The sequence below is a fragment of the Carcharodon carcharias genome, chromosome 2, assembly GCF_017639515.1.
Source record: "Carcharodon carcharias isolate sCarCar2 chromosome 2, sCarCar2.pri, whole genome shotgun sequence".
Classification (NCBI taxonomy): Eukaryota; Metazoa; Chordata; class Chondrichthyes; order Lamniformes; family Lamnidae; genus Carcharodon; species Carcharodon carcharias.
Window position 1 is genome coordinate 204,225,619 of NC_054468.1, and position 18,974 is coordinate 204,244,592.

The window sequence follows — 18,974 nt, forward strand, 5'->3', positions numbered from 1 at the left end:
GACCATACTATAGAATTCAATGGGTGAAGAGTTGCAATTAGAGGTTGCAACATTGGATTAATATTCTGAAGTTTTATCTACAGAAAGCTTATACAGTTATTTGGCCTCGCTTATTGGTAGCATTCACACTTCCAAAGGCTGGGTAAAATGGGCGAGTGAGTCACAACAAGTTGCTCCCACACACCTAGGTCTGGATCATGAACACCGGGGGCAGAGCCCAGGTAGCAAGTTGACTGCCTGCCTATCAACCTTCTCAGCCAATGAATGCAGGATGGTGAATGAAAGATGGAAGAGAGAAAGTAAAATAGGTTCAAAATTGGCATTAAAAAAATGCACAAATAAGCTTTTTTTATGCATCAAGGCTCAAAATGTTGTGATTGTAGTCTTTCATGCTGTAATACCACTAAGAAGATGATATATTATTAAACATTTGAATACATTTCAAGTAGCAAAAAAATTGGTTTTAAGTAAATTTGATAGCCCTACTCCTACTCTGTTGTCAGTTTCATGAATTCATCTATTAAGGCTACTCATACAACTTCAGATGAACGTGACAGTAATTCCTGAATAGTAAAAAAAAATGTCCCTTTCTGCAAAACATTACAATATTATACACACAGTACTCTATCACAGTAGACAAGAGCATGTAGGAGCAGCTAAAAAAGATTGGTGCTGATTGCGTAAATAGTCATAGATCAAAGTGGCTCTTTAGATCTGGCTTAATCCATAAATCTAGAATTAATCTATTGACAGTTACCTGCCAATAACAATAGGTGTTAGGAGCTTGCCGACTGACAGAATATGTTAATCAAATAGAGGGTATTGTGCAAGAAGGCATAGCAGGAAATATCATACCAAATTAAGTGTTCTTGACCTAAATCTTGTAGTGTCTGACACAAACATTTACCACAACAGCTGTGAAGTATCGTTGGAGCTTTAACAGTCTGGATTGAAGACCTGCATAAAAACCCAAAACAGAACCCTGTGATCAGGGGAGTTTAGAGCACATTATACACTGGACATTGTGTTTCCTGGCAGCCAACTGCAGGTTTTTTCTCATTAAACCTTCAGTAAAACTGTCACATTGAGAAAATTTGGGAACAGCAATATCCGCTTGCCAAGAGCTCTTTCCAGAATTTTTAAAATATTCTTTCACAGCACGTGGGCACTGCTGGCTAGGCCAGCATTTGTTGCTCATCTTTAATTGCTCTTGAGAAAGTGTTGGTGAGCCACCTTCTTGAACCACTTGAACAGCAGTCCATGCGGTGACCCAGTGACAATGAAGGAACGGCAATATAATTCAAGTCAGGATGGTGTGTGGCTTGGAGGGGAATTTGCAGATGGTGATGTTCCCACCCATTTGTTGCCCTTATCCTTATAGGTGGTAGAGGATGCATGTTTGGAAGGAGTCTTGGTGAGTTGCTGCAGTGCATCTTTTATTTGGTGCACACTGGTGCTACTGTGTATCAATGGTGGAGGGAGTGAGTGTTTAAGATGGGGTGCCAATCAAGCAAGCTGCTTTCTCCTGGATAGTATTGAGCTTCTTGAGTGTTGTTGGAGCTGCACTCATCTAGGCAAGTGGAGAGTATTCCATCACACTCCTGACTTGCGCCTTGTAGATGGTGGATAGGCTTTGGGGAGTCAGGAGATGAGTTACTTGTTGCAAAATTCCCAGCCTCTGACCTCCTCTTGTAGCCACAGTATTGTATGATTGCTTCAATTCAGTTCCTGGTCAATGGTAACCTCCAGGATATTGATAGTGGGGGATTCAGCATGGTAATGCCATTAGATGTCAAGCAGAGCTGGTTAGATTTCCTCTTGTCGGAGATGGTCATTGCTTGGCACATGTTTGGCACAAATGCTATTTGCCAATTATTAGCCCAAGCCTGGATGATGCCCAGGTCTTGCTGCATATGGACACGGACTACTTCAGTATTTGAAGATTTGCAAACTGGTACTGAACATTCTGCAATCATCAGTGAACATCTTCACTTCTGACCTGATGATGAAGAGAGCTGAAGATGGTTGGGCCGAGGGCATTACCCTGAAGAACTCCTGCAGTGATTTCTTGGAACTGAGATGATTGACTTCCAACAACCTCAACCATCTTTGTTTGTGCTAGGTATGACTCCAACCAGTGGAGAGTTTTCCCTCAAACTCCCACTAACTCCAGTTTTGTAAGGACTCCTTGATGCCACACTCGGTCAAATGCTGCCTCAATGTCAAGAGCGGTCACTTGCACCTCACCTCTCGATTCAGCTCTTTAGTCCATGTTTGGACCAAGGTTGTAATGAGGTGAGGAGCTGAGTGGCCCTGGCAGAACCCTAAACTGAGTGTCAGCAAGCAGGTTATTGCTGTGGAAGTGCTACTTGATAACACTATCGACAACTTCCATCACTTTGCTGATGATTGAGAGTGGACTGATGGGGTCGTAATTGGCTGGGTTGGACTTGTTCTGTTTTTTGTGGAGAGGACATACCTGGGCAATTGTTTACATTGCCGTGAAGATGCCAGTGTTGTGGCTGTAATGGAACAGCTTGGCTAGGGCGCACCAAATTTTGGGGCATAAGTCTTCAGTCTCACTGCCAGGATGTTGTCTGGATCCAAAGCCTTTGCAGTATCCAGTGACTTCAGTCGACTCTCGATGATATGTGGAGTAAATCAAATTGGCTAAAGGCTGACATCGCTGATGCTGGGGACCTCAGGAGGAGGCTGAGATGGCTCACCCATTCGGCACTTCTGGCTGAAGATAGCTGCAAAGGGGAGGCAGTGGCATAGTGGTATTGTCATTAGACTAGTATTCCAGAGACCCAGCATAATGCTCTGGGGACCCAGGTTCGAATCCCACCACGGCAGATGGTGAAATCTGAATTCAATAATTTGGTGATCACCATGAAACCATTACCAAATGTCATAAAAACTCATCTGGTTCACTAATGTCCTTTAGGGAAGGAAATCTGCTGTCCTTACCTTAAGTGAGTGGGCAAAAAAGTGGCAGATGGAATATAATGTGGGAAAATGTGAGGTTACGACTTTTGCAGGAAGAATAGAGGAGCTGAATATTATTTAAATGGAGAAAGACTGCAGAAGGCTGCAGCACAGGGGGATTTGGGAGTCCTTGTGCATGAATCCCAAAAAGCTAACATACAAGTTCAGAGGTAATAGGGAAGGCAAATGGAATGTTGGTCTTTATTTCAAAGGGAATGGAGTATAAAAATAGGGAAGTCTTGCCAAAACTTTACAAGTCACTAGTTAGATCACACCTAGAATACTGTGAACAGTTTTGATCTCCTTATCTAAGGAAAGACATACTGGCTTATGAGGCAGTCCAGAGAAGGTTCATTAGGTTGATTTGGGTATGGAGGGATTTTCTTATGAGGCGAGGTTGTGTAGGTTGGGTCTATACTCACTGGAGTTTAGAAGAATGAGAGGTGACCTTATTGAAACATATAAGATACTTAGAAGGCTTGACTGGGTAGTTGCTGAGAGGTTGTTTCCCCTTGTGGGAGAGCCTAGGACCAGAGGCATAATCTCAGAGTAAGGGGTCGCCCATTTAAGACAGAGATGAGGAGGAATTTCTTCTCTTAGAGGGTAGTTAATCTGTGGAATTCTTTACCGCAGAGGGCTGTAGAAGCTGGGTCATTAAGTATATTCAAGGCGGAGATAGACAGATTTTTAATCAATAAGGGAATCAAGAGTTATGGGGAAAAGGCAGGAAAGTGGAGTTGAGGATTATCAGATCAGCCATGATCTCATCGAATGGCTAAGCAGACTCGATGGGGTGAATGGACTACTTCTGCTCCTATGTCTTATGGTCTTACAATTCTGCTGCAGCTGATGGTCCGCAACGCCTTACGGATGCCCAGTTTTGAGTTGCTAGATCTGTTTGAATTCTACTCCATTAGCACGATCATAGTGCCACACAACACAACAGAAGATATCTTCAATGTGAAGATGGGACTTCGTCTCCACAAGGACTGTGCGGTGGTCACTCTTATCAATACTATTAGGAAGAGATGCATCTGCGACAGGTAGATTCATGAGGGCAAGGTCAAGTAGATTTTTCCCTCTTATTGGTTCCCTCACCATCTGTCGCCGACCTAGTTGAGCAGCTATGTCCTTGAGGACTCATCCAGCTCGGTCAGTCGTGGTGCTACCAAGTCGCTCTTGGTGATTCAAGAGTTCATTCTTTGCCCTTGAAACCCTCAGCACATCTTCCAGTTGGTGTTCACATGGAGCAGCACTGATTTATCTGCTGGGGGGGGGCGGGGGTGGGGGAGGTGCAGTGGGTGGGTGCAGCAGGAGGTTTCCTTGCCCATGTTTGACCTAATGCGATGGCACCTCAGAGTCAATGTTGAGGGCTCCCAGGGCAACTCCCTCCTGATTGTATATCACTGTGCCTCCACCTCAGGCATGGTGATGGTAGTATTTAAGACATTATTTGAAAGGTATGATTCAGTAAGTATGACTATGTCAGGCTGTTGGAGAGCTCTCCCAATTTAGGCACAAGACCCCAAATGTTAGTAAGGAGGACTCTGCAGGGTCAACAGGGCCGAGTTTGCCATTGTCGTTTCTGGTGCCTAGTTTGATGCTGGGCTGGTTTCATTCCTTTTTTTTGTAAACGTTTGATACAACTGAGTGGCATTTCAGAGGGTATTTAAGAGTCAACCATATTGCTGTGGGTCTGTAGTCACATGTAGGCCAGAGCAGTAAGGACAGCCGATTTCCTTCTCTAAAAGACAATAGTGAATCAGATGGGTTTTTACGACAATTGATGATGGTTTCATGGTCACAATTATTGAGACTACCTTTTAATTCCAGATTTATTAGTTTAAATTCCAACAACTGCCATGGTGGGATTTGAACCCATATCCCCAGAGCATTAATGTGAGCCTCTGGATTACTAATCCAGTGACATTATCACTATACCACTGCCTCCCCATGGCCTACGCCACTTCTTCTGCTCTACAGGCATCCGCTCCAGTACCATGCCCATTGCTTATGCCTATGTGAGTGTCCAGTTGGTTGTTTTAACAGCCAATCTTGTCCTCACCTAACACCTACATCACTATCACAGCTAACAGTGGGTAGTTCAGAACTATCCAGGAATTAAATATATAGCTTTGTGGTTTATAAAGCTCAGGACCACATCAAACAATGTATTTATCAAGTACATATTGGGGTAACCCTTAAGTAGTTTATTTTATAAATGTAAGTATGTAAACATCCCGGAACTCCCTTCCTAACAGCATTGTGGGCATTCCTACAACACTTGGATTGCAGCAGTTCAAGAAGGCGGCCCACCACCACCTTCTCAAGGGCAATTAGGGATGGATAATAAATGCTGGCCTAGCCAGCTATGCCCACATCCCATGAATGAATAAATATATTTTTTTAAATTCTGATTTTCTTCCCCTCTATTCTGAAGATGCCGGTATATGCTGCAATATGGTTCTATAGATGTCAATAGCTACCCTGCACTATTTCAACTAGCTACACTTAGCGAAGATAAATAGTTGAAATATGAAATGAAAATTTTGTAAAAGTGCTCACTAGAGGAATAATACTAATTTGTTCTTGTATTTTACAGATACCCTCAAGTGTGAGCACAAGCACATTATTAAAAGGACAAAAGCAAAATACTGCGATGTTGAAAGTCTGAAATAAAAAAGAACTGGGAAGAGCTAGACGTGTAATAGGTTTTAAGCAAGTGAAAGAGCAGAGTGTGAAAATTGTACAAAAAGGAAGGCCTATGATAGGGTGGAAGCCATGAGAAGTTAAATGATAAAAGAGTTGGTGGTGCAGGGCCAATGGATACCGGACAAGGAAAGAAACAATGCATGTGTCTGGGGAAGGTGTGAATGGCAGAACGCTGCTCACAATGCAGTCTGCTTGGGAGACTTGGGACAGCAAACACATAGTGGGTGAACTGCTTTGCGGAACACCTCTATTCAGTCTGCAAGTGTGACCCTGAGCTTCTAGCCACCTGCCATTTTAATTCCACGCCTTGCTCTCCCTCTGACCTTTCTGTCCTCAACCTCCTGCAGTATTTCAGTGAAGCTTAATGCTAGCTCGGGCAACAGCACCTAACTTTTCTCTTAGGTACCTTACAACCTTCTGGACTCAGCACAGAGTTCAAAAATTTCAGAGCGTAATCTCTGGCCCCATTTTGTTTACTTTCTCTTTGCAGGTTTCAGTTTTATTTGTTTTTCTCTAGCTTTTGCTTCTGAATGAAGCTGTTCATCATTCTGCCATTCACACCTCCTCTAGACAAATCTTTTGCTTCTTTTCTTATCCAATTATCACTCCCTCTGGCTCTGCTCCATCAACTCTTGTCATTCTACCCAATCACAGGTCTTCCCTTTTGTTTTTATTTCATGCTCTCCCTTTCACTTGCTTCAAGCCTACTATATTTCTAACCTTTCCAGTTACGATGAATGGTCATCAATCTGAAAAGTTAACTCTGTTTCTCTCACCACATATGCTGCTTGACCTGTTGAATATATCCAATATTTTCTGTTTTTATTTAAATGGACAATCCAGTTCTCATTATCTACACAGCTACCATTATTGGTATCAACTAATCTATCACTTATCAGACAATGAAACTGAGACCAGAAGTATATCCAACGCTTCAGAGAATTTTGAAGCCAGAAAGCATGATCATTTTGTGGGATTTAAAATTAATAAATGCTAGTGAGCCTCCGGCGATGACTCAGCAAATGTATCCAAATGAATTGTTGTGTCATTCATGAGAGGATAGTTCCAGGTTCCATCCTGTGTTAAGTTAACTGTCCTCAGGTGGCGGTAGGGGAAAACACAATTGATTCTAGTGTTTCTGAGATGAGTAAAGGAGAATCAGCCTGTACGTTATCCAATGGAACTGTGCATATGTGATTTTTAGATAAGAATAGGAGCACTTGCATAGCCTCCCTAAACTTGCCATCAAGGCTCGCCCATGATTAATGTCCACTTGGTGAAGTATTGGAGGGTATCCTGTATTCTACTTCTTGAAGTAGTGAACGGTTTCAGCTGAGGAAAGGGCGGCAAGCAAATTGAGGAGAGGAGGCAACTGCATGAAACCAAGGAGGAAATTTGTAGTGCATTATGGTGGAAGTATTGCTGATGAAAACTGGAGGTAATCAACTTGCATATTAATCTCTCTGTGCTTAGTATAAGTGACTTATGTTATATATCATATTTCAATATATTCAAGAAATGTCAATATGTGCAAATACCATACATTGTTACAAATGCAGAACAATCTCATGATCCTGTGTGCTTCTGAGATGCAAGCTGAAACTCTTCACCATGCTTCCTTGATCACAAAAAACTCAGTGTCCTCAGGATGTGTTTAATTCTCACAATTAGACTTTGTGGCTATAAAGGACATGCCAGTTTAATATACAATTAACAGTGAAAAAAGTTGTTTTGTTGTATGATGCCCTTGCCACCGTGATACCGCACATCATCTAAAATACTGTGAGGAATACAATGGGAGATCTGACAATACATAACGAGAAACAATTTTAAATTTTCATGCACATCACAATTCAAGCATTACACTGAGTAGATTCTTCAACTGACACTATCAGGCATGCAGGAAACAGTATTGCACCTAGTAATTCCTATTTCTCACCTGAAGCCATTGTCTTTGGTCTGTTCATTACCCATGAATTCCAACCCTCTTCCCCAGTAGCTCTCTGAAACTGATTCAGACTGGTCGCAATGTCACAGTTGATATCGAGATGAGCTTCCAACTACATATCTTCTCCATCACCAAAACATTTTATTTCAACCTCTGTAACATTGCCCGACCCAGTCCCACCTCAGCTTATCTGCTGCTGAAATCCTCATCCACGCCTTTGTTATCTCTAGGCAAGGCTATTCCAAAATTAACCTCATCTGAAACGCTGCCCGCATCCTAACTCATACCGAGACCCATTCACCCATATCCCCTGTGCTCGCTGGCTGACATCGACTCCCAGTTAAAAAATGCCTCGATTTTAAACTTCTCATTCTTGTTTTCAAATCTGACCATTGCCTCACACCCCCTTCCCATCACTAACCTCCTCCAGCTCTACAATCCTCTGAGATATCTGCACTCCTCCACTTCTAGTCTCTTGCACTTCCCGATTTAAGTCGCTTCACCATTGGCAGCTGTGCCTTCAGCCACTATGGCCCTAAGCTCTGGAGTTCCCTTTCTAACTCTACACATTCTTTTCTTCTTTACGACACTCCTTAAAATCTACCTCTTTGACCAAGCTTTGGTCATCTGTCCTAATATCCCCAAGTGTCTCGGTGTCAAATTTTGTTTGATAATGTTCCTGTGAATTGCACTGGGACATTTTACTATTTGAAAGGTACAATATAAATGCAGGTTATTGTTGTTGTTGGGAAACACTAGAACCCATACTACAAGTTTTTCTGATTGGGTATTATAAAGTAGCAACTTGTCTTTCTTATTTCCAGACATGACTATTCCAATGATCTCTTAGCTAGCATCCAGTCTCCCATTCCCCACAAACTTCAGCTTATCTAAAACTCCTTTACTCATATCCTAATTTGTACTAAATTCCATTCATGCTTGGCCTGGTCCAGAACTGCCTTGATTCTTAAATTCTCAGCCTTGTCTTGAAATCCCTACATGGCCTCCTTCCTTTCTCAGTAATCTCCTCCAGCCCTACAATCCTCTAAGAAATTGATGATGCTTCAATTCAGGCCTTCTGTACATTCCCGATTTCTTTGCCTCACCATTGTGGCTCTGCCTTCAGCTCTGGAACTCCCTCCCTGAACTTCTCCACTCCCTCCACTGTTAAGATGCTCTTTAAAACCAACCACAGAATTCCAATATATTTTACATAAAATTACAGAAAATACTGGAACTACTCAGCAGGTCAGGCACTATCTGTGGAGAAAGAAACAGAGTTAACGTTTCAGGTCAATGATCTTCCATCAGGATTAGTAAAAAGGTAGAGATGTAATAGGTTTTAAGTACAGAGGTAGGGAAGGGAAACACATATGGGTGAGGTGGGGAGTGGGGGAAGGTCTGTGATAGAGTAGGTGAGATTAAATGACAACAGGGGCTGATGGTGCAAGACAAACGGAGATGATAATGGGACAAGTGTGATGATATGCGTATAATTTTATATTTCTGTGTTTACGTATACATTCTGTGTAAGGTGCGCCTGTGTGTGTCCAGGGTTAATCAAAGGTGAGGTTGTTGGAGTCATACTGTCTGTAGAATCTAAAGGATGAAAGACCAAAGTAGTTATCTTCTTGCATTTTATAATGAGGCCTTATGGTGGGTGTTAACTTACACGGAAACAAGAGTAGATCTGAAATTAGCATTTGGGGATGAGTTTCAAAATTGATTTGTAGCTGTTGAATTTCAAAAAGTCTCAAAAGGTAACAGAGAACATTTGCATTTTACAGGAGATTCATGAGTAAACAGGGGCAGACGTTTTAAATTTTATTGACCCGAAATAGAGGTGAAATAGGAACATGAAAGGTTTGATGTTTGGGAACCTGAGTTTTCAAAGAGACATTTAAAGACAATGGAGGATCGAGATGAAAGGGGTGAAAAGATATATATGAAAAAGGGTTTTCAACTGTAGGGAGTTGCTGTGAGGTGGGGGTCGGGGGGGAGGAACACGGGCGTGGTGGAGTGCCATTGAAAGCGAACTCCTGTGCCTTGGTGTGTGCTGAAAAGCTGTGAGAAAGGTTTTTAATTGAAGAAAACAACTCAGTTTTGGGCCAAGAGAATATTTGTCCTGAGAAATGGTTTGTTTTGAATCTCCCTTTGGAAAAAACACATCAGTGTGGATTTCTTCTGGGAAGTCGTAGATTGTATTTCTGTTCAAAGTGAAAGCAATTTCTCGACTTGGGTAATAGTTCCTGGATTTTATGGTTAGGAATCTATAAGGGCTGTTACCAAAAAGAGAGCTGTATTGTGTGCCTTTGATAAAGCATTTTGGGGGTTATTTTGTAAGATTTCTTTCTAACTGTGTATCTTTTATCTTGTGCGTCAAATTTTATCTCTTCTTTTCTTTCTTTTAATAAACAGTTTAGTCTTCAAATTTTTAAAAGTTAACACTGGAGCTTTTGTGTACAGTAGCTTTCTTCCTCATTTCTGCAATACAGAAAATAAAAGTATGATCAGCCGAGATGGATTTCAATCTGAAATCTAGCTTGCTCAGCATTAACAGCAGCTGCAGTCGTAACATAAACAAACAAAAGATGGATATAGAGGAGATATAAATGGGAATATCACCAAAAACTGCCATCTGAAAACACTGGGGCAGATGTTATGATCCAAAATTGTTGAAATCATTGTTGAATCCAGAAAGCTGTAAAGACCTATTAGAAAGACAAGATGTTGCGCCTCGAGCTTATTTTGGGCTTTACTGGAACAGTGTAGGAGGCTGAGGACAGAAAGGTTAGACTGGGAGGAAGAATTAAAATGACAGGCAACTGGAAGCTCAAGGTCACATTTGCGTACAGGATTGAGGTGTTTTGCAAAGCAGTCACCCATCTATCATTGGTATCCCCAGTGTAGAGGGGACTACATCATGAGCAATGATTACAGTATACAAAATTCAAAGAAGTATGAGTAAATTGCTGTTTTACCTTGAAGGTGTTTTGGGGCCCTGGGCAGTGGGAAGGGAGGAGATAAAAGGGCAGGAATTGCTCCCATCAGATACTCTTCCCCAAAATGCTGAATGACAGTTGTATACCTTTGGTTGATGCATCTTACATACTAATTTGCAACTGTTGTTACGTAGGTAAACTTAGCAGCCAATTTGTACACAGGAGGATCCCACAAACAAAAATGAGAGGAATGATCAATTAATTTCTTCAGTGATATTAGTTGAGGAAAATTAGCCAACAGACCAGGGGAAGCTCCCCACTCTTCTTCAAATAGTCTCATGGGTTCTTTTGAACTTACTCCAGAGTGCAGCCGGGTCTCATTCAAAAGATAGCATGTCCAGCAGTATAGCGTTCCCCAGCGCTGCAGTTAAGCATTAACCTAGATCATATGCTCAAGTCCTGCACTGGGACACGAAATCATTACTTCCTGACACAGAGGCACGACTGCTATCACTGAGTTGAACTCAAAGGCAGTTGGGAACCATGGCAATGGAAAACGTAGTGAGGTGTAGTTAGGTGTAATCAGCTCACCCCATGCTTCCAGCCAACTGCCAGGGGATAACATGTAAATAATGAAGAGGGGGGGCCAAGAATGGAACGTTGAAGGTGACTGTGCAGGCATGAGATAAGAAACCCATAAAGACAATGTAATATCTATTATGCTACAAGCAGGTGTGGAATCAGCCAGAGAGCAGTGTCATGCAGCTGAACAATCAGGGAAGAGATGTTGGAGGAGGAATGTTTGAAGGCAATGAAGAGGTCGAGAAGAATGAGGGGAGACATTGCATAAGATGTTACTGGTGACTACTGCTATTGCGGTTTTGACACTAATGATCGGGTGGGAATCTGATTGGATATCTTGATAGAGGAATAGTGGAAGTTTCATAAATCTAGATGCAAACTGTTTTTTTTTAAATTCAACTGCATTTTGAAGACAAAAGAACTATAAATTCAGAGGAATCAAGTTACATACAAGGTGAGGAACCATGCTATTTTCTTCTCATGGAGCGATTAATGTGTGCAATTGACTCCTATCAAAATCAAGACACTTTGATAGTTGCATTTGTTTTATCCTGATTTCAGGGAACTGTGTCCATCTGCCAATTTTCATTGCAAAAATCACAGATCACTGGATCAATTTTGCCACCAGAACAAGTATATCTGGGTCTAGCAGTGTAAATGCAGAGACTGTAGTATTGACACTGGCTCTCTGAAATCTGAACTAAACGGGCTCTGTCATGAAGAAGTCTACAGTTACCACTGATTCACTGAACTACTTTAAACAGAAGTTGGATGATTATTTTGCAAGAATTGGGATTGAAGGTTATGGGAATGATTTTAGTTTATGGAAAATATATGGATGTGATTCAATGTATGGGTAGAATACTCGGAGGAACCATTTTATTTTTGGAGAGTTCCAGGTTTGATTTCTGTGCTGTGCTGAATTTACTGTTATTAGCCAGTTTGGGAGAATAGTAGTTACAACTGGCAGCAATCCCACTGGGCTAGGAAGAGTATGAAAAAAAACACCAGCCAAAGTTCCCATTTCTGATTAGCGCTGGGCAGTTGCATTTGTATACATGAGTTGGGGATAGTATTGTGCTCCGCTGTGATGCCCACAGAGTTGAACAGCTTTCTAACCTTGTGATTGGTTATTTGGGCAATGCTTCAGAGGACAATTAGCACCCAGGAAAAGTCGGTCTTTTTAGGAGAGGGAAATTGATCATTTACTGAATACTGTTGGCTCGAACATGCATATGCTCAGAACTGCTGATCAGCGTCACTAAAATAGCAGACAGTGCCTCTGTAAAAGCTCATGAGGAATAGTGAGGAATTGGGGGTGGAAAAGGCACCACTCTGGTAGTGAACACAATCAGACTCTACAAAGGCTTACAGAATGCCAGTAAGTACACGTCCCAGCAAAATAATAAAAAAAAAATTGGAACTGTTATCCTAAAGATTATGTAGAAAGTGTTAATAAACACTTCCTATAATGAACAGCTTCGGGCAAGGTAGTCTGAGAGGATTTGCTGCGCAAGAACATAATTAATATAATAAAGGAGGAGATGCCAGGGGGGATATTGTAGTCAAAGGCATTTAAGGTATCTGCCAAAAAACTCGTGATCCCTTCTTAATGCAAAATGGATTGTGATGCTACCCTAATATCGGCAGAGCTCTGACCTTGAGATGAAAGTTCCAAACATGGTCGTCGTAATTCATAAGCCTCTGGGCAGTTAAACAGGCTTTCTCTGCAAGGCTGCAAAACTGGTTTAAAGTGCCACCTCTCTGAGGGGCAAACACAAGCACTTTTCCCTAAAAAGAAAATACAGTTATGAATGGTTACTGATTGTTGACAAGAATACTGCAATCCCACCAGCCATACAACATAGTGCTCCACAGCTCAATACAGAAACATGGATTAACATATTACATTGCACTGTACACCTCACTTAAACACCACATTAATCTGAACATTTGGAAATTAAAGCTGTTTTAATTTTATATACATGTAAAATCAAATGACAAGTAGTATTTCTGATAATGTGAATTCACCTTTTGCCTTAAAAAAATTCAACTATCCAATAGCAACATAAATTAAACAGCAAAGTGTGAATTTAAAACAAAATTAACCAATTATTTGAAATAAGTAATTTTGAAGAATGGTCTTTATAAACTTTATTTATGTATCTGCTCTTTCTTTTCTTCCTACAATATTCTCCACTTCTTTCTGGTGATGACTCACACGGTCCCAGGAAAACCAGCATTTCTTGCCCATGGATGTTTTACTGGTAAGAGTCTAAACAAAGCGTTTTGGACAAGCTATGCAACAACGGAGTGCTTCACAGTCTAACCTGATCCTGCAGTAAACCCATGTCGACAGACAAAGCCTGTATAAAAGGAGCAGCTGAGTAGTGGCTACGAGTGGAAACCCTAGATTGAATTTTATTCCCCTTTGTAAACAAAGGGAGCCAAAGTCAATTTTAGTGTCCTTATTGCTGCCATGTCAGATATCAGATAATACAGAACAGACTGAGATTAAACTTGAAGGCAACTGATCCTTGGGAGAACATGGGCATTTACGTGGTTTTATACAATGCCAGAAATGATTGCACTTAATTTCAAAATTAGTGGTTTCTGATTGCCTTCCAATAAGTTTTCTTCAACATTCATTTTGGACTATTTAAATACTCTTGCATCATATAAATTCTAAGGTTTATCATCTTTATTTCAAAGAAGGCATCAATATTATTCCATCTTGTTTAAATTATGTAATACTAAATAAAGGAATAATAAAATTTAAAATATTACATCTAATGGTGGTAAATAATTTAGTATCTGGTTTAACTTTTAAAAAAGGAAGAAAAATGTGTAATAGGTTTTGATAACTCAAGACAGACTTTGATTTAAAAAAATCTCATGCATCTTTGGAGCAATTTCATTTCCTTAGCTTTACACTGTGCATCTTATCAGTCAGCTGAACACAAGAAGTTTTCTAGTTTATGATTAAGAAAGAATCAGATAGATAAGACGACTCAATTGAAGTGGAACATGATAAGTATTAAAGTATTACATGACATTAATCCTGCCATTCCATTACATTCTCAATCATTGTGCAGGGGGACTAATTATTCTGAAGTCCATGCTCAGAAGAAAATTGAAACACACTTACATTGGGTTTGAGTAATCTCTTCATTGCATCAACAAGGCTGGCTCTGTATTGGTCCAGAAACAAGCTAACATTGAAGGGGGGGGTGGTAGAGAAACACAAGAAAAGGGTTTTGAAGCTATTTTGTTTGGTTTATGTAAAAACAGAAGTAGTTATTTTCATGTATCCGTTACAGTAATTGTTAGGAGTCTGACAGATATTTGAGTAATGAACACTTGTTTTTTTAAAAGTAGTTTTTACTTATCTGTTGATCAATATTTAGCAGATGGTCTGCGATATATATTGTTTTTCCTTAAAGTGTTTTATGTCCCACCTAATTTCTTTGCCTTTTGACACAAACAGTTTATTCTAAAATAAGCATAGGCATAAAGACTGAACAGCAAGTTATTTCTGTACTGTGCAAAAACAAATTTAATTTTAAATCTTTTGGTTGGACCTCGCTTCACCTACTTAATCTGCGGAAAGTCCATATGTGAGCCATGCATAAGCTTCCAAAGGAGACCGCAGCCTCCTTCTCCAGTTCTCCTGGCTGCCTTCATTCTTAATCTGATCTAATCCTGACAGCATTATCTTTATCCTTGCAATAAAACCTGAAGTATCCACTCTAATATTAGGTGAGGAAGGCATTTGCTAAATTGCTTGCTGGAATCATATGGCATTGCTTAGCTCTTTGTTTGATTTGGAGAATGCACCTTTGGTTTATACTGCATAATTACTAATGCAGTTCATTTACCTTATATAAAAGCAATAAGGTAGAGGGGGTCCATGCAGCAATACAACCTTGTGCATTACTTGCACTTATTTGTTTCTTCCTTTCTAATTTTCACCCTATTCTTTCTAGAAGGTGTTGACTAATTAACGTTGGGTATGACTTCATGGATGCAAGCTGACAGCTGTCCACTTTCTGGCCACTTGCTTCCACATGAAACTAGACAGTGAATGCCAGTGAGCTATTTAACAAAGTAGGGCTGAGGGTGTCGGGTTGTTAGAGTTAGATGCTACAGGAATCAGAGCTGAATCCAATGCTGTCTCACCTGATATCTATATCTGTGCACAATGCAGCAGCAATGACTAGATAGCCATCAGGAACAGGTGTGGTCAGGCCAACTGTGGCATGCTTACTGCTATCCTAATTGAGGTGAACTAGTGCCGTGTTGACCAAAGATCAAGCTATGCATTACTTTCAATTAGGAAGGTTAAAAAATTATACAAAGCAAAGAAATCTGTCTTTGCACCAGTACAATAAACAACTGCAGAATTAGACATGAAATAATGTATCTAGCAATAATCAATCCAGAATTTAAAAAAAAATAATTTTACAGGCATCTGATACAGTAGGTGGTACAACAGGCTAAATGGCATAACGTATACATCTCTGTCTGACAAAGTTACAAAAATGGATTCTGAAGCTCTATTTATATCAAGAATAATTCCTGTACTATTGGTCAGATATTTGTTTTTGGAAAGGAGAAAAGGGGGCCAACTGACTCTTTTTAATCTGCAGAAAGAGCTGTTTATGTTGATACATTTGCTTTCTCCAGACTGCTTCTCACTGAGCCATAATTATTAGCAATTTGCCTAAGTTGTCCATTTACTGGTACGTCAAGCATGAAAAAGAGGCAATTTCAGAAAATGGAATGCCTCTTAAAATCAATCTTTCGAAATAATGTGGTAGAAGTTACTGTCTGATAGACCACTACTTGATAGCTGTCACATGAAGCTGCATATTAATTTGTCACCGTTATGCTACTCTGCACTTCATCTGTTTACTTTGCTTGGATTTTTGGTAAGCAATCTTTCTTTTTCAAAAAAAATACACAGACAAAGCATGAAAAATTATCCCTCGAATATGTTGTGTGTCACAAAATGATATTTATAATATTTTATATATATAAAATGTACATACTCACCAATCAGCACAGATAATAACATCGAAATGTCCTTCCAGAAGAGACACATCCGTCTCATTATCCCATCGCATTATGCTGTAGTACAAGTAGCAAATATATAGTCAGGTTACATCGCTTTATTCATGTAGCCAGTACACCTCTATTAGCTGTGTATTTTTAGCCAATTGTATCCATGATTCCTGCTGAGACACTGTTCCATGAGGACCAGGTGCCCTCTAGTACCTAGTTCAAGTAGTCTTTTCTCATGTCTGAGCCCAATGACTTTCAGCAACCTACTTATCTATGAACATCGCTGCTACTAAGCTCAATTCTGGCCTAACCTGATATGCAGTCCATAGATATCACTGGATAGTGATCAAAAGGTGGGAATTCTACTTAACTTTTCTATCCCAAGGACAAATCCCTGAAGCTAACTGTAGCATTTCAATTGCTGCTCACCCTGACAATGGCTAACAAAACCCCAATTACAAATTGTATGTGCAACCATTTGGCTAGAGATATCCCAAGGGCTGGGCCTTACGACACCCCCACCCAGGCCGCTGGGCATATCTTTTTTTTTGGGGGGGGGGGGGGGTGGTTGGCACATTAAAAGTTATGGATAGAAAGCCTACCACCCTCCCATCCACCCCTGGATTGTTCCCCCATAATACAGTAAGCATTACCAAATTCACCAAAATTCAGCAACCTGCCTGCCATTTTAAAATAAATAAGTAACACAGTCAACTGACATGAATATTATGCTGCCCATGCCATAATGTGGTGGCATGGGCAGGCGAGTGGGAGTGGACAGGCCACTTTTTTTTAAACACAAGTGGTTAAAAATTAGGAAGGGGGTGATGTCATTTGGTGGGAGAGGGTGCCCTGAGTGCATCAGGGGAACGCCCGTCCCCAAGTATGTTACCCCCCCAACTTTGTTCCTCCCCACCTGGCCTCCATAACCCACTTGCCCCCATCCCCTTCCCTAGGCCGTCTGATTCCTCCTTGCCCTAAAAGAAAGGTTCCAGACTCCATCAATGTTCTGTGTGGGCCTCCCTCCAGTCCTAGCAGCACCCACTATTAAGTTCTGGTGCTGCTGGAACTCCAATCTGACTGGCTAGCAGCTTTTGAGGGCAGGGCTCCCTCCCACTGAGGGTGGCAGTCCAACCCACAGTGTGTTCAGCCCACGAACATCGCTTTATGGCTGCAGGCTGGGCCTCTTTTTTATAGGTATGTCCACTGCTGTCTGACCCTTATAGCAGGGTGGCCTGCCCCCCAAATAAATCCAGCCCCGTGTGGAATAGGCCATTGTGGAAATATTGGGGGAATGTTTTTAAATGTCTTCAGAGCGCTAATATATTTAGCAAACCATTACTAGCTTTAAAATTCAAGTGGACAAGCAGAGTGCTGTACATGCTCATTTTCAATGGTCAGGAATTTTCTTGAACCTGATGTCATTCTGCCACTACAGCTTCACTCAAAGTGCAGTGATAGCCTCATTTACACTGTAACCAGGATTTCTGCTGCACGGTCAGTGAAGTTATGCTGATGGAGTGGGAGCAGTGCCAAGGGAATCCATGACCATTGTCACTAGGAAGAGTGACAAGTGTAATTTGGCTCTTATATAGAAATGGATAATGGAAATATAAAAGTACAAGGTGTGTAACTTTATAATGGGAACAGAATTAAGTCAGGCCACTCTGGTCCAATTAGTTCCCTGATGTCTAACCTGACTTCACTGAAGCCTTCACTTGGTCATTAATCGTTGGTGAGTAATTTTAACCTTGGGCGATATTGTAAGAGAATGATACTGTATCAGCTGCCTGCTATAATACCCTCTAAATTTTCCTTTAGATTGAAGTCATTGGAAATAAAAATTCAGTGGAACCTACTAAGAGAAAGTCATCGGTTCCAATATTGGCCTTTAACACTATTTCCAGACACAGGAATTAATTCCCTCCACCATACCTCACCTTCACCACAAAATGTGTAAGACCATAGGGGGTTGACATGTAATGCATTAAAAGTCTCATGTTTACAAAACCTCACTTCCTGCTGTCATATTTTGGTCATATTTTTGTGTCAACAATTTCAATTATAAATTCCAGTGTCCATAGCCATAATGGAAATGGTGTATGTAAACTTTTCACACACTAACTACTGCCTTCTGCCAAATTGTGGCACTATCATACTGTAGTTTTGTGTCTCCCAGTTCCCCAGCCTGCGATGTAGAGACACATCTGTGTCCTAACTTTTTCACTGCTTCCCAAAATGTCGTACATTTGGCTACTTAATTATATGATAATATAAAAACAGCGCCCATTGTATGAAAATAATGAGGGCAGAATGTATGATTTTAAAATGAGAACTGAATTAAATTTGTGTGCCTTTGAACCAATGACCCTTATTATCGAACCTCACTTACAGGCCATATTTGGTTTTGACTCCCCATGTGCAATATCACAGGAGATTGGTGAAATATGAAAATCTAGGCAATCGCATTTCATTATTTTGTTAATGAGCTCAAAAACAAGCTTGAAGTTAGCCCGTCAAGTTTTTGTTCATTTGAGTGAGGCTTTCTTCGAAAGTAAGGAATGCAACTACCAGAATTCAGAATAAAAACTCACTCAAATTTAGCATTCCTGCTGTGTGGAAATCTCATATAAAGTTGCAGTATACATTTGGAGTCAGGGCCTGGCTTGAGTCTGAGAGAAGCAGAGTGAGATGCCCTCAAGGGCTATAGACTTACTGCTTGAATTCAACACCGCATG

General features: G+C 40.8%; 1 protein-coding gene across 5 annotated transcripts in view; it reads right to left on the minus strand.

The window, feature by feature from the left end:
• camkmt (calmodulin-lysine N-methyltransferase) overlaps positions 1-18,974 on the minus strand; it is a 322,062-nt gene that overhangs the window by 29,020 nt on the left and 274,068 nt on the right. For 2 of the 5 annotated variants that reach the window (XM_041178496.1, XM_041178487.1), the window contains exons 8-10: positions 16,228-16,302; positions 14,321-14,384; positions 12,832-12,963 (exon numbers count right to left, since the gene is read on the minus strand). In XM_041178496.1, coding sequence (XP_041034430.1) covers positions 12,832-12,963; positions 14,321-14,384; positions 16,228-16,302 — 271 coding nt within the window. Of the gene's footprint in view, positions 1-7,376; positions 10,133-12,831; positions 12,964-14,320; positions 14,385-16,227; positions 16,303-18,974 lie in introns of those variants that run through there. The other 3 variants (XM_041178505.1, XM_041178514.1, XM_041178522.1) reach the window with 3 other exon arrangements.